Source organism: Rhagoletis pomonella, unplaced genomic scaffold (assembly GCF_013731165.1).
Source record: "Rhagoletis pomonella isolate Grant_MI unplaced genomic scaffold, Rhpom_1.0 Rhpom_scaffold_00010, whole genome shotgun sequence".
Lineage (NCBI taxonomy): Eukaryota > Metazoa > Arthropoda > Insecta > Diptera > Tephritidae > Rhagoletis > Rhagoletis pomonella.
The window spans coordinates 18,701,164-18,723,059 of NW_023458564.1; the positions used below are offsets into that span (position 1 = coordinate 18,701,164).

A 21,896-nucleotide genomic window follows, 5' to 3' on the forward strand; every position below is an offset into this window, starting at 1 on the left:
TCAACCACAACATACTTAAGAGCACGCGCTCTGTCCCAAACGAAGACCGGGCATAAAGTGGAGCAAGTGAATGTGGCCAGACCAGAAACTACTGGGTGATTGGGCGACCAGGGTAATGGGTGAATGGGCATTAAATGGCTATGGCAACCAGCAGCTAACGCTATAGCGTGTGTCAAAAACAATTTGTAAGCGTCATGCGGCGGCATTTCTTTGACACAAAGGAACGTACATGACGCTGGGAGTGTGGGAATGAATAAAAAACCAACGAAAGAAATCGGCATCCGCATCAACACAAAGCGTCAAAAGACGTTGAGGGGAAATTAAAAACGGCACCAAGCCTTCGCCCAAGTCAAGTGGTGGCGCATTGCCATCGGTGGTCGTTGACGATCTGGCGTCTGGCGTATGTTTAACGTCCGTAATACCGACTGCCCGCCCGTCCATGCTTTCAACCACACACATATTCCGTTGCACTACAGATTGCTGAGAGACGATTGGTATGTTCACTGATTTATTTTTTATTTTTTTTTTGTAGCTTGATTCATCGGCACGTTGCTATTTCTGGCGTTGTTAAATGTCGCAGCGTACAGCGACATTGCAGATTAATGCCGCGACGTTAAACCCCAAAGGCGTTAGCGTGGAAAGATTGGGACGCGGCGCCATGGCCAGATTACGAAAGAGTGAGTCGCAAATAAGCACAGCACAACATGGATATGGTTACTCAAACACAACGGCAAGTAGACATGTGTCCGATGTTTATGTTTATGTCTCGTATGCCCATGAGCTTATGCGTATATGAATTCAAACGAGTGTGCATTTCAAAGCTAATATATTTAAGTTTGTATATCTCGCAAAAACTTGCTAAAACAACATGCGGTAGCTCCTTTCCAGCCGAGTACACCTACAAAGAAGGTACAGAAGTTCAACAGGTGAGGGAAGTAGTGATTGTACACATTTGAGAGCATTCACATTTGAAAAGCACGCAATGCTTGTTCATATGTACATATGTGTGCATAAATGTGGTCTCTATTGGACGACTTTCCTCGCTTTGCAATGGATTTGTCTACTGTCATTTGCCGGCAGCATGTCTTTCTGCGTGGCTACGAGAACAACAAATAAATTGCTGTGGTAACTTCGCCGGTTGCCGGCTTTTGTTGATGGATTGTAGCAGCAGACGCACGCTAGACGCTTTGTCAGACACATGGAAACGGTAGGTAAAGTTTTCTTGTCAGCAGCGCAAAGTAGTCAGAGGTGTGGAAGAAAAGTTTATTGTCAACTCAGCAATGATTTCTGTACGTTTTTTGTTGACGAAGTCTGCAGTCGCCTTGACATTGCCATTGACATCAAAACATATGTATGCACGAAACAAAAGCAACATAACGTTGCATAGTGATTGGGCCGAAAGCTACCCAATAAACACAACATTTGGTCTCTATCGATCTGCTGGTTTCAAGTATATAATCCACACTTTCCCTTCGAAAACGTCTAAATAACAAAAACTCCTCCCAGAAATTAATAAAAAGAAGATATAGCCTTGGAAACCACTACCGTATCCACCGACGGTTCTAAGCTTGATCAGAGGATAGGAAGTGAAGTATACTTTTCCATTATCAGAAATACTCATGTAGTTATTTTTTTCAAAGTCAAACCGCTAAAAAATCGTTGGAATGCTGCTTAACTTGCTTCAAAACAGTAATCAAATGTGGGCGTAGTTATTACAGACAAGTTCGAGCAGACAGAGAAATATCTATCAGGCAATTGCTGGGCGGATGAATCGACCAGAGCTGGCATACATAAGATAAACTACAGAAGGGCGATTCTGTCGTCACGGGTTGGACATTTGTACAGAAAAGATTTTCTTTCTTGTTTAAATTTAAGTATAAAGTACTCAACCATTCTACATTTTCATAAAGCTATACCTAATTGACTATTATATGAGATACCACAAAATACGAAAAAAATCCAGCTTACTTTTATATGGGTAAAATCTGATTTATTTCTTCTGTCACGGGTGGGACAAAAAAAAGAACCTGATATTTGGAGCAGATATATTTTACGGAAACTGCGAATTTATTTCACTTTTCTGTGTGAACTTGATGTCATATAATAAAACATAGAACCAAGAACACAAACAAAGCAAAAACTACAAAAAAAGTATGGCTTTATTATACAAAAAATCCGAAATTCCTCTGTCACGGGTGGGACACGTACAAATTTTTATATGAGAAGAAGCCTTTAGTGTGGTCCATATATAAAGATTAGTTATTAAAAAATATAAGAAGCCAGGTTGGGGTTAAATTCACTCACGTTTTATCTAGGGATGGTGCGTTTTATATAGAAAAATTGCTTAGCACCGTCAGCCAAAAAAAAAATATTAAAAATGAACGCGATTTCCTAGTCTTGAAATTTTCACTTTTAAATTTAATGGACTACAAAACTGCATACCTAAAAATTCTGAACAAAAAGTTTAAAATTTTCGGTCGTAATTGTTAAAGTTTGTTGAATTTTTATAATTTTTGTACGAAGTTTGAAATGTAGATTTATGTGGTTCTGGTTAGGCTTTTATAAAAAAAAATATAAACATTAGATTAACAAAGTAAAAAACCAAAACTGGACAAAATGTAACTAACTTTAATCAGCTGACCACTAGGGTATATAGATAATGGACGAGTCTGCGCATCCCCCGCCTCCTCCCCCCCTGCGTCCACCTCAACAAACAAATAAAGCTTATTAGCCCTGTAAACCTACCTCTGACCGCACATAGCGTCACGAGTGGGACATGCTTCCTTGTTGAATTATTCTTATCTAACTACGTGGAAACGACAATGGAAATGTGGTAAATATTTGCAATGAGTTTCTAACATTATGTAACAAACACGAAACACAACCTCAACTTCTGTAATTAAATATAACCACTTTTTGGTTTTTTTTTTTGTGACGGGTGGGACAAGACCAATACTTCTTAATAAAAACTCATAATATAGATAAAGCAGTCACTCAATTTTATTAAAAGTAGATGAGTTCTACTATATATTTTTCTTACCAAATACTTGACTTATGAATCGCAAATTATTTGACCGTGCATTCAACACAACCTACTTTAAACTCAATCAAAAAATGTACTTATAACTTATTTCAAAACGTAAAAAGGTAATAAAAATGCATTTAAAGCTTTAATTTGTTATTTTTTGGTTGATTCAAGATTTTTACAAATGTCTTATCCACATGTTTGTTAGTTTTATAAAGAAAATAATTTTTGCACTGAGGTTCACTTTCCCATGGAACCTCCCAGAAGTAACATCAAATCTGCCCCAGACTGGATAACGATGAGTCCAGCACCCTCATTCGCTTCGAATGTGCTCAACTCAGAATGATTGTGGGAATCATCGAGCCAGTGGGTATTTTGTGAGTTTTTGGTTTATCTTTAAGACCAAAGCTCGTTAAATATTTTCGATTTTTACCGCCTTAAAGAAGGAAATGCTAATTGGTTTTATTTACGGAGGACGATCTGCATTGAGCTAAAATGGTATCACAAGGTGTACTTTGGACCCAAGAGTAGAATGAACACCAGCCTTTTATTCCATATGGCTTTCATCATATAAAATTTATAGCTGAATAAAGCGCTGAAAGCCTGAATAGCGGTGTACGGCTGAAAAGCCTTTTGTTTAGTTCTAATATAAAAGCGTAGACCGTGATCCGGACTAACTGATTTATTCGGAATTATCTCAAATTTGATCCGATCAACTGCACCATTAATCCAGATTAGCGTTGCCGGCTGTTTATGATATATACTTGTCAGTTGATTAAGTTAGGTGACATTTTGACGAATTTTGGCTTTTTCCTTTTGTTAATTTGATGTTTAAAATTTTTTTTTATAAAAGTCTAGCATATTACATAACAAGCACCAAATAGGTAATTCTACATTGCAATCTTCGTACACAAATTATAAAAAGTCAGCAAACTTTAAAAATTGCACCCAAAAATTTTAAACTTTTTATTCAGTTTTGTAGCCCCTTAAATTTTTGAAAGTTAAATGGAAATTTGTAGACTCTAGAAAATCGCGTTGATTTTTTATATTTTTTTTTTGCTGACGGTTTTGTGCATTTTCTTCCATATAAAGTAGTATGCTCGACAACTTCTTTTATATGGAAGAAAATGCACAAGACCGTCGCCAAAAAAATTACACAGGTCCACAAAAAAATCGATGAAAGGTTATTTGACCAAACCTAGCATATCATATGTTTTTGGGGTCGCTGAACACGAATCTGAAGTCCGTTTTGCTCCATCGCGTCTATATTTTTTCCGAACCTCAAAAAACATCTCGGATTTTACGTGACAGAGAAATGAATGTGAAACATGAATTAATCAGATATGTGGCGCGAATGTCGAGATCAAGTTAGATGCCTTTAATTTAACGTTATTTGACAAGTTGATCCCTGTCTCGCAAGAGAGGCGGCAGCCATTACTTCAGTTGGCCCTGAGCCCTTCCTAGGAGTGGGTCACAACCAACACTCTAGAAGAGTGCTTGGCGATTTTAATCCCAAGGTGGGCAAGGAAGGGATCTTTGGCGCCACTGTCGGAAAACTTAGCCTCCACGACGAAACGTCCGATAACGGACTGAGGCTGATCGACTTCGCCGGAGCCCGAAACATGGTAATATGTAGTACTAGGTTCCAGCATAAGAACATCCACCAAGCTACATGGCTGTCTCCAGATCGAAGAACGAGAAACCAAATCGATCATGTTGTGATAGACGGAAGGCATGCTTCAAGCGTTTTGGACGTACGTCCAAGATAGCCAAGATACGCACCCGCCTCTGTGCAGCAAAAAATGTGCGCCCAAATATGCAAGGAAAGCTTAAAGTCGAAAAGCTGCAATCACAACAGACAGTCAGTGCTTTCGCTACTCGACTCTCACACCTGCTCTCAGAGAGCACTCTTCAACAAACCGACATATTCGAGCAGTGGAACCAATTTTCCCGCTCATTAAGTACCGCCGACGAAGAAGTAGTTGGGTTTCAGCGAGCCCGAAAGAACAACTGGTACGATGAGCTATGTCAAGAAGCCGCAGAGGTAAAAGATTCCGCCTACAGGGCCACGCCACTGAAGAAGGAAGCGAGACGTATTTGCCGCAATAAGAAGAGAGAGGCCGAAATACGTGAGTGCGAAGAGCTTGAGATGCTGACCGATAGGAAGAACGCCCGAAAATTCTACCAGAGGGTTAGGCGACTTACGAAGGGTTTCAAGACCGGGGCAAACTCCTGTAAGAACAACAATGGCGACCTAGTGACCGATGTCCAGAATATACCTAAATTGTGGAGGGAACACTTTTACAACCTACTGAATGGTAGCAGCGCTGAAAGTAGTGAAGAAGACAAACCCGAGTCCCCAGTCGATGATCATGGAGTAGCTGTCCCACCGCCTGACTATGCAGCGATTATGCGGCTGAAAAACAACAAAGCTGCTGAAGCTGACGGCCTGCCAGCCGAGCTATTCAAGTACGGCGGCGAGCTGATGAGGTGCATGCATCAGCTCGTATGCAGAATATGGTCAGATGAACGCATGCCCGACCACTAGAATTTAAGTGTGCTCTGCCCAATCCACAAGAAAGGCGACCCCGCCATACGCGCCAACTACCGCGGAATCAGCCTTCTAAGCATAGGTTATAGGTCTTATCGAGTGTATTGTGCGAAAGACTGAAGCCCACCGTCAACGAGCTGATTGGACCTTATCAATGTGGCTTTAGGCCTGGAAAATCCACCATAGATCAGGTTTTCACGCCAAATCTTGAAAAAGACCCGCGAGAATAGGATCGACACACACCATCTATTTGTCGATTTCAAAGCCGCGTTCGACAGCACGAAGAGAAGTTGCCTTTATGCCGCTATGTCTGAATTTGGTATCCCCGCGAAACTAATACTGTGTAAAATGACGTTGAGCAATACCACCAGCTCCGTCAGAATAGGGAAGGACCTCCCCGAGCCGTTTGATACCAAACGAGGTTTCAGACAAGGGGACTCCCTTTCGTGTGATTTCTTTAATCTGATGTTGGAGAAGATAATAAGAGCCGCAGAACTGCACCGCTCAGGCACAATACTTTAAAAGAGCGTACAATTGCTGGCGTATGCCGACGACATCGATATTATCGGTAAAAACAAGGGCTACGTCTGTTCTGCCTTCTCGGGATTGGATAGAGAAGCAAAGCGAATGGGTCTGGTGGTGAACGAGGACAAAACGAAGTATCTCCTGTCATCACACAAACAGTCAGAGCATACGCGTCTTGGCACCCACGTCACTGTTGACAGTTACAAGTTTGAAAAAGTAGACGACTTCGTTTATTTGGGAACCAGCATTAACATAAATAATAATGTCAGCCTTGAAATCCAACTGAGAATCACTCTTGCCAACAAGTGCTACTTTGGGCTGAGTAGGCAATTGAAAAATAAAGTCCTCTCTCGTCGTATAAAGATCACACTCTATAAGTTACTCATCATGCCTGTGCTGGTGTATGGCGCGGCAGCATGGACAATGAAAGCATCTGATGAGGCGGCTCTTGGAGTTTTCGAGAGAAAGATTCTGCGAAAGATTTACGGACTTTTACTCGTTGGTGATGGCGAATATCGCAGGCGATTTAACGATGAGCTGTATGAGCTTTCCAACGATATAGACATAGTGCAGCGAATTAAAATTCAGCGGCTCCGCTGGCTTGGCCATGTAGTTCGAATGGACAGAAACGCTCTGAAAATATTCAACGCGGGCCGCGATGCTGGTAACAGAGGAAGAGGAAGGCCTCCAGGTGGAGAAGGACTTGGCTTCACTTGGCATTTCCAATTGGCGGCAGTTAGCACAGAAGAGAAATGACTGGCGTGCTGTTTTGGACTCGGCCAAAATCGCTTAGGCGGTTACAGCGCCAATAAAGAAGAAGAAGATCTATAACTCATATTATTTGATTTAAGCGCTCAGCATTAAAAGATAAAGTAAAAACCTATAATAAGGCTAGATCAGCTATACCTACAAATGATATTCTAAATTTCACCTTCACCAAATTGGCGCTAAATCGCCCAATCTGGGCACTATGAAAGCATGATTTCTACTTACCCCAGTTGTTGGTGTTCCATTGCCTGTGGTAGTGCGCGCTTTGCCCCGTCCACGTTTTTCCCCACGAATCGGTTGTCCATCGGCACCATATACGATCTGAAATGTGCAGAAATATACAAATGTATTTTCGATAAACTCTAAAAGCAAATAACATGCAAAAAACTCTGTACAGTCGGTGGAAAAGCTGCGTGTCGTGAGTATGGGCTCTGGCCGACACTGCTTTATGGTTAATTATTAGGGTGGTCCAAATATGCAGGTGAAAAAGTAAAGTCGGAATTTTTATGCTCTCACCCCCTAGGATTGCTCCATACCGAAAAAAATATATACCTATTTTTTTATTTTGAAATCGAAAAATATTTAAAAATCAATATTTTTCTATCGGAAAACTCTGCTTATCTGCAGGAGATTTCCAATAATAATACCCAATTGTTTATTTAACCATTTTTCATCGCAAATGTAATTTATAGGTCCGCTAAAAACCCACAAAAACGCCGAAAAATGCAATGGGCGGACCAATAAAAATTCGTTAGTATTAAAAAAGGGTTAAATAAACAATAGTGTTAATTTATTGAAAGTCTCCTGAAGAGAACCAGGGTTTTCCTGAATTCTATACCATTCTACGAAAAGTTTTTCTCCTATATACAAATACATACATGGAAAACTTTGGGCGCTTTGAGCGACCTCTAAATATTTTTCGTTTTCAAAATAAAAAAATATGGGTATACTTTTTTTCTTTACAGAACAATCCTAGGGGGTGAGAGTATTACAATTCCGACTTAAATGTTTTTGGACCATCCTATTTATTACGCGTACTTCGCGTAACTTCGCATAAATTTCAAACTCATTCATTTTTTATGTAATTTGTATATATGTATTTTGAATGTACTCCATTACCCAGAAATTAGGACTTGTAAAAACTTAGCGATCTGTTGAGTTTAGATTTTGCCTCACATATTCGTAAGTGACATTTCTATTGCAGTGGTACCAGTGGTTGTGAGAAGTTATACCAAGTATGCATAATCAGACCTTTAGGCTATTGCCAACAACTTTTATGCGAACAAAAGCCGTCATCGATTCGCCACTTCTCTGCTCGCAATGTTTGATTTCCGGTCGCTTAACGTAAGCTTTTGCATATGAAAGCAACAACAAAGTAAGCTAGCAAGGATGAACGATAGCGAGTATGGTTGTACCAAATTGAGTTCGTTCGTTTCGCCACTTGCTGACTGTAGGCCAATCGATGACGGCTAAAGTGGCAATACGCTTATGTACAAGTGCACTCTGTTGTACCTACATAAAAATAAAAGTATAAAAAGTCTCTGCTCCTTAACGAAAACCCAACCGTTGCAAGCTGTTCTCAGATTATAGCTAACTGATTTGTAGCAAAAGTGTGCACAAAACTTAAAAGATTTCACCACCAAGCAGCGTGCTCAACTCTACTAAGGCGAAAAAATTGTGGCTGCTTTATTCCACGCATTGCTTGCTATAAAAGTGAAGAGCAGGTTCAGTACTCGAATGTGAATGCCATATTATAGGAGCGGAGACTCAAACCTACCTACACCATAATATGCACTTGTGCTAAAGCTGCTTTCACTTTAACGTTGGTTGTTTCCACATTTCCGCTTTCAGTTTCAAAAGAATTTAGGCGGAAACAAGCGTTCATTTATGTGGGAACAGTTTCTTTTCGTATGGATGTGTATTGAACATTATGCGCGATTGCTTCTTCATTCATACATATGGTAGAACATACACACAGCCGTAGAGATTTGTATGTACATACATATGTACATACCCTGCAGAGAAAAGCCGAACTATGAAATAAATTTCTAGTACAATATTAGTTCTTTATCACCTAAAACTATTAGTCTGATAGTGAATAGATGTGGTACTTTTACAAAACTATTTTATTTTACGTTACGGTACGTTAGTATTTAATGCAGTTAAAATATTCAGCAATTCAGCTATGAAGAATTGTGCAGATTCTGGCATTGCATATTTCACGGGGCAATACTTTGTTACCAGCTTATGAGATGGTAACAAAAGCTCTGATCCAATACTTTTCGTGAAAAATCCTGTAAAACTGTCAAACAGCAAAATTACTCTCTGAAGTGAGAGTTAAAAGTGAGTAACAACAAAAAGTACGGGAACAAAAAAAAAAACATTTTTCCTGTAAAAACGTCAACCAGTGATTGCTTGACATTTTTCATGATTTTACCAGGATTTTAGAGTACGGAAACATTTTTCCTGCAACTTCCTGCAAGTTCGTGTAAAATCCTGTAAGTTCATGGAGTACTGGATCAGAGCTAAAATTTACCGGTTACAAGAGTACAGAGAATGCGAAAAGGGTTTACAAATTTCCAGAAACTTTATTTACCGGTTACAAACTTTTTATTACCAGCGCAGAATAGACTTGTTAGACACCGCAATGTTAAATTCGCCAGTTGCTAGCATGCAAAATATGTGGAAATAACCGCAAGTTACGATTCTAAATTATTTAAGTAGCTGCTAGACGTGGGAAGTGCAAGCCCTTTTGAAAATTCTGTGCATTTCCAAAAGTGATTGCAGGAGCAGTTACACCTTGCATGTAAAGTGACTTTAGAAAGCAGTTTCCGATATGTAGTACCTAGACACTTTTGGCTTGTTTTCACGGTGAATGCAGAAATTTTCACTTTCAACTGTGTTGCCTAATGCTTTGTTGCTGTGTTGTCTAATGCTTTAGTACTTAACTTATGAACTATCATATTAGGAGAATAAATTAATTACAACTATTTTTATACAAATTCGTCAAAAATCACATCAGACGGCAACACTCGATTGGTTCGACAGCACTTCCAGCAAAAGGAAAATTTCCAGTGCAGCACGAGCAAATTCAAATTATTTCTCGAAAGCGATTTGCGTAATTTCAGTGGCATTTACACCTTGCAATTTTTATTTCCGAAAATGTTTTCTGCAAATCTGCATATAGGGCTTTCTAATAAAATTTCAATTTATGTATTAGGGCGGGTCAATTTGCATGGCAAATTTTTTCGACTATAAGCGTATAGTTTAGGAAGATTCTACGTGTAATTCTAATAAAATTTGCCAAAGAAATCATTAGTCTAAAATAAATTTGGAGTTTGCCAAATTGCAAAAATAGGTTTCTTTTACTAAGCATTTTGCTGTAGTGTCATAAAGAAGTACTTAAATGAGTTTTTTTGTACAGAAATATAAAGAGTTGGAAAATACCCTTTTACTGATACTTTATAACCAGTGATCGGACTTAAAAAAAAAATTTGTGGTAGAATCTAGAAAAAATGTGGTAGATCTCAGGTTTTGTTTCAAACTTTTCACAAAAATTTAAAAAATTCTGCAGGGTTTCACCTAAATTCCAAAAATTTAATTTGAATCTAAAAAAAAAAAATGAATTTTAGTATAATATAATGCAAGATTGAATTTGCTAACAATTGCGTTAAGTTTTGCCAATTTTTTTCCTTGACAGTGTAAAGCAGTTCCTTCCATATCAAGATATTTTTCGAACATATTTTGAAAGATTTATGCAACCTTGCGGAGTGCTTCCAGCTTTCCTTTTTATCGCATCACGATGAGGCACAATGCGACAAATGTGGCACGTTCCAGGAACAGCTACTTGGGATTTGCCGATTTTGACAATTCTCAAGTAAAAGTAATAAACGCTTTAGAAACTTTAGATGCACTGAAATTTGCTAATACTTTCACAAAAATCGCCGGTTTTTTAACATTTTCGTTATTAACATCCTCGTTAGCAGTTCTTGCAATTAGTCTTTCGAAAGACAGTAAAGAGCTTTCAAGATAATTGCCAAAATTGAAAGACAGTTGCCAGAATTGTCATTATATTTATCTGACACTATTTATTTGAAATTTTGTCTTTACAAATTTGTAGAATATAGCCAAATTACAGAACATAAAGCAAGAAAGCTGTTTTATTAATTCACATGCATATTGCGCCATGTACCGTCACCAAACTTTAAGTGTAATAAGTACATTGATGTATGAAGCTCACCAAAATAACGCGGCGTCAACGCTGAGCGGTTGGAAAATCTGATTCTGACAGGGCGTTAGGAAGTGAAGTTGGCTGCAGAAAACAGCGAAACGGTAATTTTCGTGTTCCACACAAACAAACCTATGCTTATTGTTCTTGGGTTTTCTGCATTTGAGGTAGCGTTGATGCTTTTGTTTAGGTATGGCACTTCGGCGTTAGCGCTAGGCGTCAGAAAACGCTCCACCCAACGCTTTTGTTTAAGTATTGTAGTAACTTGCACCGCAGCCACATTTTTAATTTTTTCTTTATTTATACTTTGTATAAATCAGATAATTTTACAACAAAAAAACAAGTAAAAAAGTCTAAGTTCGGGTGGAGCCGAACATTAAATACCCGGCGCAAGTATTAAATATATGTTTTTTCACCTTTCCGAAAGCTACCGCTAGATGGTAAGCCGGGTGTATCAATTTTGAGTAAATTAGCGCCCTTAAATTTCGAAATATTGCAGTTTCAAGCATTTCTGAAACTTACCGTTATATGAAAAGCGGCCGTAATTTTAGTCCGATTTCAATAATTTTCAACGTTTTGATTTTATGTGACAAGCACAATAAAAATACCTAGTTTGGTACAAATTGATTACCGATATACATATATGTGATCATAAGTGGGCGGTGCCACGCCCATTTTCCAAACTTTTACTATAAACGTATTTCTTGGTAAAGAATTGTTGCAAGCATCAATTTTGAATAAATTAGCTTTAATATTTACTGATTTATCGAAGATTTTGTATTTCTCTAAATTTTCGGCCATTTAGTATGCTGTACCAAGGCCAACAACTGTGCCAGGTTTGGAAGAAATTGGTGCAGCGGTTACCAAGATATGCACATGTAACCATAAGTGGGCGTGCCTACGCCCATTCTCCAAAAATTTATAATACTCAGATTTTTCGTCTGAAAATTATTGTTAATATCAATTTTGAGTGAATAATCTTCAGTACTTACTAAAATATCGCAGTTTTCGTAATTCCGAAAATTACCGTTATATGGGATATGGGCGTGGTTATTGTCCGATTTTTTTAAATTTCGGCCGTTAGATATACACATGTAACCATAAGTGGGCGTGGCTACGCCCATTTTCCAAAAATTTATAATATTCTTATTTTTCGTCTGAAAATTATTGTAAATATCTATATTGAGTGAATTATCTTCAGTAGTTACTAAAATATCGCAATTTTCGTATTTCTGGAAATTACCGTTATATGGGAAGTATATTGTATCGGATGTTGTCATTGTCCATGCTTCTGCGCCATATACCAGCACGGGCATGATGAGTGACTTATATTTAGAGCGTGGTTTTCGTACGTCGAGAGAGGACTTTACTCCTGAATTGCTTACTCAGTCCAAAGTTGCACTTGTTGGCAAAAGTGATTCTGCGTTGGATTTCAATGCTGACGTTATTATTGGTGTTAATGCTGGTTCCCAAGTAAACGAAATTCTCTACTTTCTCGAAATTGTGACAGTGACGTGGGTGCCAAGGCGCGAATGTGTTGACTGTTTGTTTGATGACAGGAGATACTTCGTCTTGTCCTCGTTTACCACGCTTTGCTTCCTTATCCAACTTGGAAACAGCAGAACAGACTTCGTGGTTTTTTTTACCGATGATGTCGATATCATCGGCATAAGCCAGCAATTGCACGCTCTTGTAGTAAATTGTTCCTGGGCAGTTCAGTTCTGCAGCTCTTATTATCTTCTCCAACATCAGATTAGAGAAGTCACATGAAAGGGAGTCGCCCTGTCTGAAACCCCGTTTGGTGGCGAACGGCTCGGAGAGGTCTTTTCCAATTCTGATGGAGATGGTGGTATTGCTCAACGTCATTTTACACAGCGGTATGAGTTTTGAGGGGATGCCAAATTCAGACATAGCGGCGTATAGGCAACTCCTTTTGGTGCTGTCAAAATCGGGTTTAAAGTCGACAAATAGGTGAGTGTCAATCCTTTTCTCGCGGGTCTTTTCAAAGATTTGGTGTATTGTGAATACCTGGTCCATGGTGGATTTGCCAGGCCTAAAGCCACACTGATAAGGCCCAATCAGTTCATTGACGATGGGCTTCAGTCTTTCACACAATACGCTCGATAAGACCTGGTAACCTATGCTTAGAAGGCTGATCCCGCGGTAGTTGGCGCGAATGGCGGAGTCACCTTTCTTGTGGATTAGGCAGAGCACACTTAAATTCCTGTCGTCGGGCATGCGTTCATCTGACCATATTCTGCACAAGAGTTGATGCATGCACCTTATCAACTCCTCGCCGCTGTACTTGAATAGCTCAGCTGGCAGGCTGGCCGTCCCAGCAGCTTTGTTGTTTTTCAGCCGCGTTATTGCTATACGTACCTCGCCATAGTCAGGCGGTGGAACGTCTACCACGTCATCATCGACTGCGGGCTCGGGTTCTTCTTTTCCACAACTTTCCGTGCTGCTACTATTTAGTAGAGCGGAAAAGTGTTCCCTTCATAATTAAAAAACGCTCTGGACATCGGTTACTAGGTCGCCATTGTTGTTCTTACAGGAGTACGCCCTGGTACAATTTTCGGGCATTCTTTCTGTCGGCCAGCATTTCAAGCTCTTCGTACTCACGTATTTTATATAGAAAAATGTTATATGAACAGATTAAAGGAATTGTAATTTTTAATTTTTTTAAATTTGTTTGAGCAAAATCGGACTAGTGGTTCTCGAGTTATGTCAAAAAAAGACCACCAAAGGTGACCCCCCTATATGATAGTTATATATATATATCTCGATTCCTAGACGTGACCCAGCGAAACGCCGGGACACGTATAACTTCTTTTTTACCGATATAACTTTCCCCGGTAGTTTGAACCCTTCCTGATCACTGACCCCTACCATTTGTCTCACAGTGTTATTTAAAAATTCTGTGCCATATATAAAAACAGTATTTGATACCCATACCAGTGTTGATACCATTGCAGAGAAAATTCCGTAGAACTAAAGCATGTTAAATTTTTTCAGCATAAGGACGAGTAGGTATTCAAAATGTCCTTTTAAAATTTTGAATATGCGTGAAATTTGCAAGACGTATTTTTGAAATAATTATATGTTAAGGACTAATATACACTCGACCACATTCTCCAATTTCATCCATCTAACATTAAAGGCTTAAAAAGAAAAAAATTGTTAAAAGGACATTTTCAATACCTTGTCCTTGTGAACTAAAATGTTTATATTTTTTTAATTCTACAGAATTTTCTCGTTCATTGTGTATCCGTACTGTTATTTACATTGCACTGATTTTTTTTTTAATAATTTTTGGAATTAATCATATCTTTGAAGCTACAAAGTCCTTTTAAAAAATCCTGACGTCGCACAGTGCTTCGCTCCATATAAAATGTTGGCAAAAATAGAATTATGGACGGATTTAAATGAATCACTTCTTAGTAAAATTGAGGACGCAAAATTCAAAAATGCAATTGGTTTTTGGATAGCTTTCATACTTTCACTGTAAATGCAGTTTGAATTTGAATATTTGGGTTCTTGTGGCTTTTACATAGGTATGTACATAAATGACACGGCTTGGCCTGTAGATGTGCAATAAAGTTTTTTATTTTTGAAAAGGGTTGACACCTGTTACAAATTTTATTAAAATTATTTAATAAGTTAAATTAATTAGATATTAAATATAGGTTTCAATTCAACAAAAAAAAATTTGACATATTTAGAAAGAAATAAGTGAAGAGTAAAAACATTTCTGAGCTAATTTAAGAGTCCAGTAATTTAAAAGGAATGTAATCAGTACAAATCACTGATTGACAATGTATGTATTTGTAATAAAATAACAAATACAATGACGTAATCCTACTGTTTGACGTAATTATTACTTTAGTTTAACTAAATGTGACTTTACAAACAGGTGGCAACCCTATTCGTAATATTTTTAGGCTAAAACCTTCTTACACCTCTTTCGTCTGACTCCCTTATGGTGATACCTACCTATTTCAATTACCTAATTCCTTTAATTCAAGTGGAATTTAATTTTTTAAACAGGTGTCAACTCGCTGCATGTAGCTAATACACATTTCGATTGATACCCATCTCTTAATAATTCATTTAACTTATAAAAAAATTGAATCTAATTTTTTAACAATGTAATTTTTTAACAGGTGGCAACTCTTAAAAAAAAAATAAACCATAGTCCACGGGTCAAGCTTTTTAATCTGACACTTCATTTTTGAAAATGGAACGAATAGTGCAGATCTCAAGGCACTGACAAAAAATGAAAAAATTATTTTATGCATTAGCGAAAAACGCATTACTTCAGAAAGTGCAAAACATGAGCAGGTTCTTATTTCTTCTTTTGAAAGCTAAAAGCATGTACTATTTAACAAAATAATAATAAAAAAATTACCTATTTTTATATGCATTTTTTATTCATTCCATTAAAATTTAGCATTTTTTGAAATTTTGTTTAAAAAAATTGTTTTTTTGGAACATCCTGTGTTTGATTTTATTCCAAAATTTTAATTCCTGTAATTCCCTACTATCTATATGGAAACAAGAAACGTCAAACCAACATTTTATTTCAAAGAATATATTTTTGACATTTTTTTTTGTGAAGAGCTTACGCATAGCCATATGCTCTCATTAAAAATAGCCATATGCTCTCATTAAATTTTCGTAGTATAAAATTCGTCGACTTTACTGGCTTCCTGGCGGAATATAAATAATTTTTAGGGAAATGTCTGTTATATATAATTTGTTGCTTTTTTAATTTCGAATACCGTTTGCCTATGTGTATAGTATATCGTAACTAGACACGAATAAAAACGCGAGCTCTAAAGTTAGCCGCGAAAAATACGCATAAAAAACGTCAGCGAAAAAAGACTTTTAACCAGTGTTGCCAGTAACTGGGTTAATAAAATCCCATCCAAATATAACCTAAATCCCGTTTTAGACTAAAGTTATAACAGAAATCCCGCGCTATATGTATCTATTATACATAAAATGCTTTCGGATGAAAAAACACAAGTATTTGCATTAGAGTGGTCCAAAAATGTGAAAAAGCGAAGTCGGAAATTTAATGCAATATTCTATACCAAAAAAATGAACCCCTATTTCTTTATTTTCAAAGCCCTCAAAGTTTTCTCTATATTTTATATGGAAAAAACCACTTTTCGTAGAAATATTATAGAATTCTTTAAAATTAATATTTTTCGGCTCTGTTTCTCTTCAGGAGACTCCCAATAATATTACCCAAATGTTTATTTAGCCATTTTTTCATAGTAACTATATTTTATATGTCCGGCAAAAACCCCAGAAAATGTGATGATTGTTTATTAAGTAAGTTAGGTAGATTTTACTACACAAATTGCTTTTAATATTTATTCGCTTTTCTGATTGTCTTTTTCGTTTTGATCTCATTAAGCAATGAAAAAAGTCGTTGGCAGTTAGCATTAAAATTATGGAAAGATAATACAAAACTATATCTTCCATAAAGTTTCGATATAATAATATCGCCACTGCCTTTTGTTAACGACTACCTCCCAAACGTTTACACATCGCTAATTTTATTTTCATTGGTAATAAAAGCATTCAAAATACTTTTCCATTCATTGTTCAAATCAAACTGGTCAATATCTGTATACCGCTATGCTCTCTAAAGACTTGCTGTTAATTATTTTACATTAATTAACAACAACGCCAGAATCTAGAAACTCAAGACATTTGAAAAAAATGATTGATTAGAAATTTTTCTACAATTTTCAAAATAGATACTTAAAAACTTGCTTTTAAAATTTACTTCAAATGAATGAAGTTCCGCTAATAGGATTGATAATATGAACTGTTTCTTACTTACTTGGTATGGTACGCAAAAAATCCCATTTTTCGACAGAAACTCCCATTCGCCCTTTTTAGTCATAAAATCCCGAAAAAAGGGCGAAATCCCGCAAATTGGCAACACTGCTCTTAACATAGTTGACGGCGAAGAAACACGCGTTGAAATATTTGACGGCGAAGAAAGATGCGTCAACTTATTTTCGCGGTCAACTATGTTTGCGGGTGTAACATTATGTATGATGCTGAAGTCCTTGACAGTCCTTGGCTAGGTATAACTCTATGTTTACGCGTCTTTCTTCGCTTTCAACTATGGTACGCGTCTTTTTTTCGCCGAAGTTTTCTTTGGCGTATTTTTTCGTCAACATTTTTTACACGTTTTTTCGACATCAAAACACTAGTGCGCCTTTATTCGTGTCTAATGACTGTATATGTACATATATCGCACGTTTATAGTATATAGAAGTAATGCAAAATTTACTTTTTTTGGAGATTTCATCATACAAATAAGAGCTTGATTATCCTTATCTGTTCAGTAGAGTGATCCAAAAAAGAGTTTTCCGAGATAGGATTTGGGGCACCTTCCAAAATTTTTCCTCTTGCCGAAAGAGGTGCTGATACCACACTTTAAATTTCTAAGTATATATTTTTAAACGGGCGATATGTATTTTTGGTTTGGTTATTTGGTAGAAAAATTGTTAATTATAATTTTGTTTTTAGTTATTCTTTAATTTACTGCAGTAAGGTCACCTGACCATTGCAGCATATTTCAAGCAGAGGTTTGAGGATAGCAGCAGAGCTTGCCTACACCGAAACGGCAATCAATTCAAAAGTAAACTTGTACGTGGATAGTCAGGCGTCAGTTAAGGCAGTTACCTCCAATAGTTCTTCATCCATAAACGTCCTTTGCAGTCGGGAAGCCATTGACAAGCTAGCCGCCGACAGAAGGCTGCATATCTATTGGGTGGCCGGCCACAAGGGAATAGAGGGTAATGATATAGCAGATGAGACTGCCAAGAACACCACCAGTCTGACTCTCGAACAGACAAACTACATCCGTAGACCACTTCAACACTTGAACAGCGAAACAGACGAGAATATGATTAGGCAGTTAATACCGGATTGCTTACGGGGCACATCCTGGTGGCTGCTCGTGCACTAAAAATTGGTATCACTAGCGTTGACAGGTGCAGGAAGTGTCGTAAGCGGACGACCAGGGAAACCTTGGAGCATCTTCTCTGCACTGTCAAAACACAACTTAAATGCTTGGGAGCCTGCCAATTCGAGAAGTTAGAGGACATCTGAAATTTCTACTTAAATTGGCAAAATGCGTTGACATTCTTTGTGATGTCTACTTTAACGCGTAAAACGAGCTCCAACTGGCAACGCTAAGCACCTACCGGTCTATGTGCGGCTCAACGCCGGAAAGATTAACCTAACCTAACCTATTCTTTAAAACCTATGTATTTGCGGCGAAACGTCAAATCAAAATCTCGCGCGGAACAAAAATTTGAAACTGAGTTAGCTTTTTAATTACGCCTTTCAATTCCTGTTGGTCTCATAGTGTAATTATTTTAAAAATTCAATTGTTAGTTACTTGTTTTACATACATATATAAATTGAAATACTATTATTAGAAGTCGGAACTCTATTCCGACAGCAGTAAAAGGCAAATTAAATAAAAGCAACTATAAAACTCTCGCATATAATCCATCAGAATTTGCATTAGTATAATAACAGGCAACAAAAATTGGGGAAAAATTTGTTGCGGCAATTGTTAATGCTGTTTTTAATTAACTTTTCTGTGCTGATTACGAATCCATGGGTATAAAGTTTCCATCAGCTCCAGATTTTGAGAACAACGAGGTCAAAGTGTCAAAAAATTGAATTTTTTGCATTATTTTAGAAGCTCCAGCAAAGAACCAAAAGGCGATATTAGGCTTAAATTAAAGCTAGAAGTCTCGACTACTATCCCTGAAAATACCATCCCGTACCTTGACTTGATGGTCACTTATAGCTATTTATTTAACAGCGAAAACTGATTTTAGCAAAATTTTTTTATTTATTTTTTTTTTCAATAGCACAGTGTTCCAGTGTTTTTATATTGTTCAATGGATGACTATTAGTGACCATCAGGTCAAGGTGCAGGGATGATTTTTCCAGGGATAGGACCCGAGAGGTATAGCTTTAAGTTAAGCCTAAGTTGCGTTTTTATAACACTTTGTCCTAGTTTTTCACAAAATCTGGAGCTGATGGAAACTTTATACTTACGGATTCGTAACCAGCACAAAAAAGTCTATCAAAAACAGCTTTAACATTTTACGCAACATCATTTTTGCTTGCGGATCGCACAGATTCAACGCCATTAATACAAAAACAGGTATAACAGTAGTTTTATAGTTAATGTATATAATCATGAAGAAAAAAAATTTTCCTTAATTGGATGTAATTGATATAAACAGTTTTATGCAAAAAAAAGCCCAACTTTTTTTTTTAGTTGATCGCACTTTAGATCTAGGTGTGCGATATGTAGTGTTTGGCCGAGCTTCTCCTTCGATTTGTGGCGTGCGCCTTGATGTTGTCACACAGAGGCGAGGGACCTACAGTTTTAGGCCGACTCCGAAGGGCGATTGTATTTTTTGAAGTGAAACTTCTTTAGCGGCGGTTGGTTGGGTGGGAGTAAATTGGCAAATTCAGCGGAAATTGCACACGGAAATGGTGCAACGGAAATGATGCAACGGAAATGGTGCAACGGAAATGGTTGGGGCTGAAACAAGTACTTCTTGTGTGTATGCAACGGAAATGATGCAACAGAAATGATGCAACGGAAATGGTGCAACGGAAATGGTTGGGGCTGAAAGAAGTACTTCTTGTGTGTATGCATATGGTATGAATTGCTAATAAAAGGTTAGAGGATAACACTTAGAAATAACAATACAAGAATGCAAGTAAAGGTGAGTACGTACATAGATAAAGAAAATTATAAAGGCAAAGGTAAAAATAAGAACAAAAACAAAGACGTGTAAAGATAAAGGTAGAAACGGAGACCAAGGTAAATTTAAACACTTTACTTATATATATAAGGGCAAAGGTGAAGGGGAATATGTTGATGAACAAAATGATAAAATGATAAACCTAAAAGTAAAAACAAAGATGAGGATGAGGATACCGATAAAAGTAAAGATGAAGATAGGGGAAGAAAGATTAAAATAAAGGTAATTGAAGAGGAAAGGATATAGAGAGAGACACAGAGACTCAATCTGGGAACTATTTTGGGATTTTAGAGATTTTCGAGATTCTCGAGACTTATCGATTAGATAATCGATATTTTTCGGTTTTGTTGTCGATATTTATCGATTTTTTTATCGATATTTATCGATTTTGTTATCGATATTTACTGATTTTGTTATCGATATTCATTGATTTTGTTATCGATATTTATCGATTTTGTAATCGATACTTATCGATTTTATAGTCGATATTTATCGATTTTGTTATCGATATTTATCGATTTTGTTATCGGTATTTATCGATTTTGTTATCGATATTTATCGACTTTGTTAGCGATATTTATCGATTTTGTTATCGATATTTATCGAGTATTTGATCGATATTTATCGATTTTGTTATCAATATTTTTATTGATTTTCTAATCGAGTTAGCTACCAATGGTATTATCGATGTTGCTATTGAAATTTTTATCGAATTTGTCATCGATAGAGTATAAAGTTAAAATTGAAGATAATGGAACAACAGAATAACATGAATGTTATTAAAACGAACAGTGGTAGAGGTAGGGATCTACATTGATAGAAAAAAAGCGAAAAAATATAACCTTAAGCAAAAGCAGATGTTGTATGTATAGATAGATAAGTAACGTAACTTTCACTTCTACAGTGTGGCCCAGGCGCACTTACTTTTTTTATGAGAAGCTGTTTTTCATGGCAGAAATACACTCGGAGGTTTGCCATTGCCTGCCGAGGGGCCACCGCTGTTAAGAAAAAACCTTACATAACACATTTAGTTTAAAATTAAGAATTCTTTATTATTACTTATTTTATTTTTAATTTTTTTTTTGTGTAATTTATATTCTGTGGAATTTGTAATGTATTCTATGTCCTCTTCATACGTACCAAATTTTGTTCTACATACTAAAAAAGAAAGCAATTCTTATTGTACTAATGTAACTCTTTATTGATAAATAAATTCAAATTCATATTCAAATTCGACTTCACCAGCCGTCCTTACAAGAGATGTAAGACGAAAAAAATTTTAGTCATCTTTCTTAACATTCCGCATTTATCGACGACCTTTTTCTCAAATTTCGGTCCAGTATCACGACAATAAGAAGATGACCTCGCAGCAGAACTTCTGTCATTTCCGTGTAGCCAGTGTTTGTGTTTTGCACTTATTTTATTTATATTCCCAACAGATCTGTTGCAAAGTCCTGGAACTGCCAAGCTCTTAATTTTTACACTTTCAGCAGTTAAGAGTGTGCCTGATAGTTCCAAGATGTTTTAAAAAAAAATTCAACACTTTGCATAAGAATCGATCAATCTCCAAAATGGGACTCCCATACCTAAAAGTAAAGTATGAAAACCCTGTTCTTGAAGGAAAATAAAGTACCTATTCAAGTGAACTTGGGCATATGTGCATGTACATACAAACATACATATGTAAAATTTCCATTGTAAATGCGTGTTCATTTTCTTAGTCATATTTGCACCACATGTGCTCATCGCGGACGTCGAATTCCCGTTACTCTGCGCCGCCACTGCTGCTGTTGGCAAGGCGGCGCGCGGCTTGTGTAAAAATAGCCACCCGCCATCCTCCATCCGCGTGTTCGTGTTCGCGCAGCCACAACGCCAAAAGTGGCGACTGCTTTAAAAATAATTAGCCGACAGTTAAATGCATGCCTTCTTATTTGGCTTCGCAGGAGTGCCAAAAGAATGTGCAACTCCAGC

General features: G+C 37.2%; 1 protein-coding gene across 1 annotated transcript in view; it reads right to left on the reverse strand.

Moving 5' to 3' along the window:
- The window catches only part of LOC118746523 (DNA N6-methyl adenine demethylase-like), a 456,538-nt gene that overhangs the window by 377,357 nt on the left and 57,285 nt on the right, over positions 1 to 21,896 (reverse strand). The window contains exon 3 of the mRNA XM_036480370.1: positions 7,095 to 7,190. Within this exon, the coding sequence (XP_036336263.1) occupies positions 7,095 to 7,190 (96 nt within the window). The remainder of the gene's footprint in view (positions 1 to 7,094; positions 7,191 to 21,896) is intronic.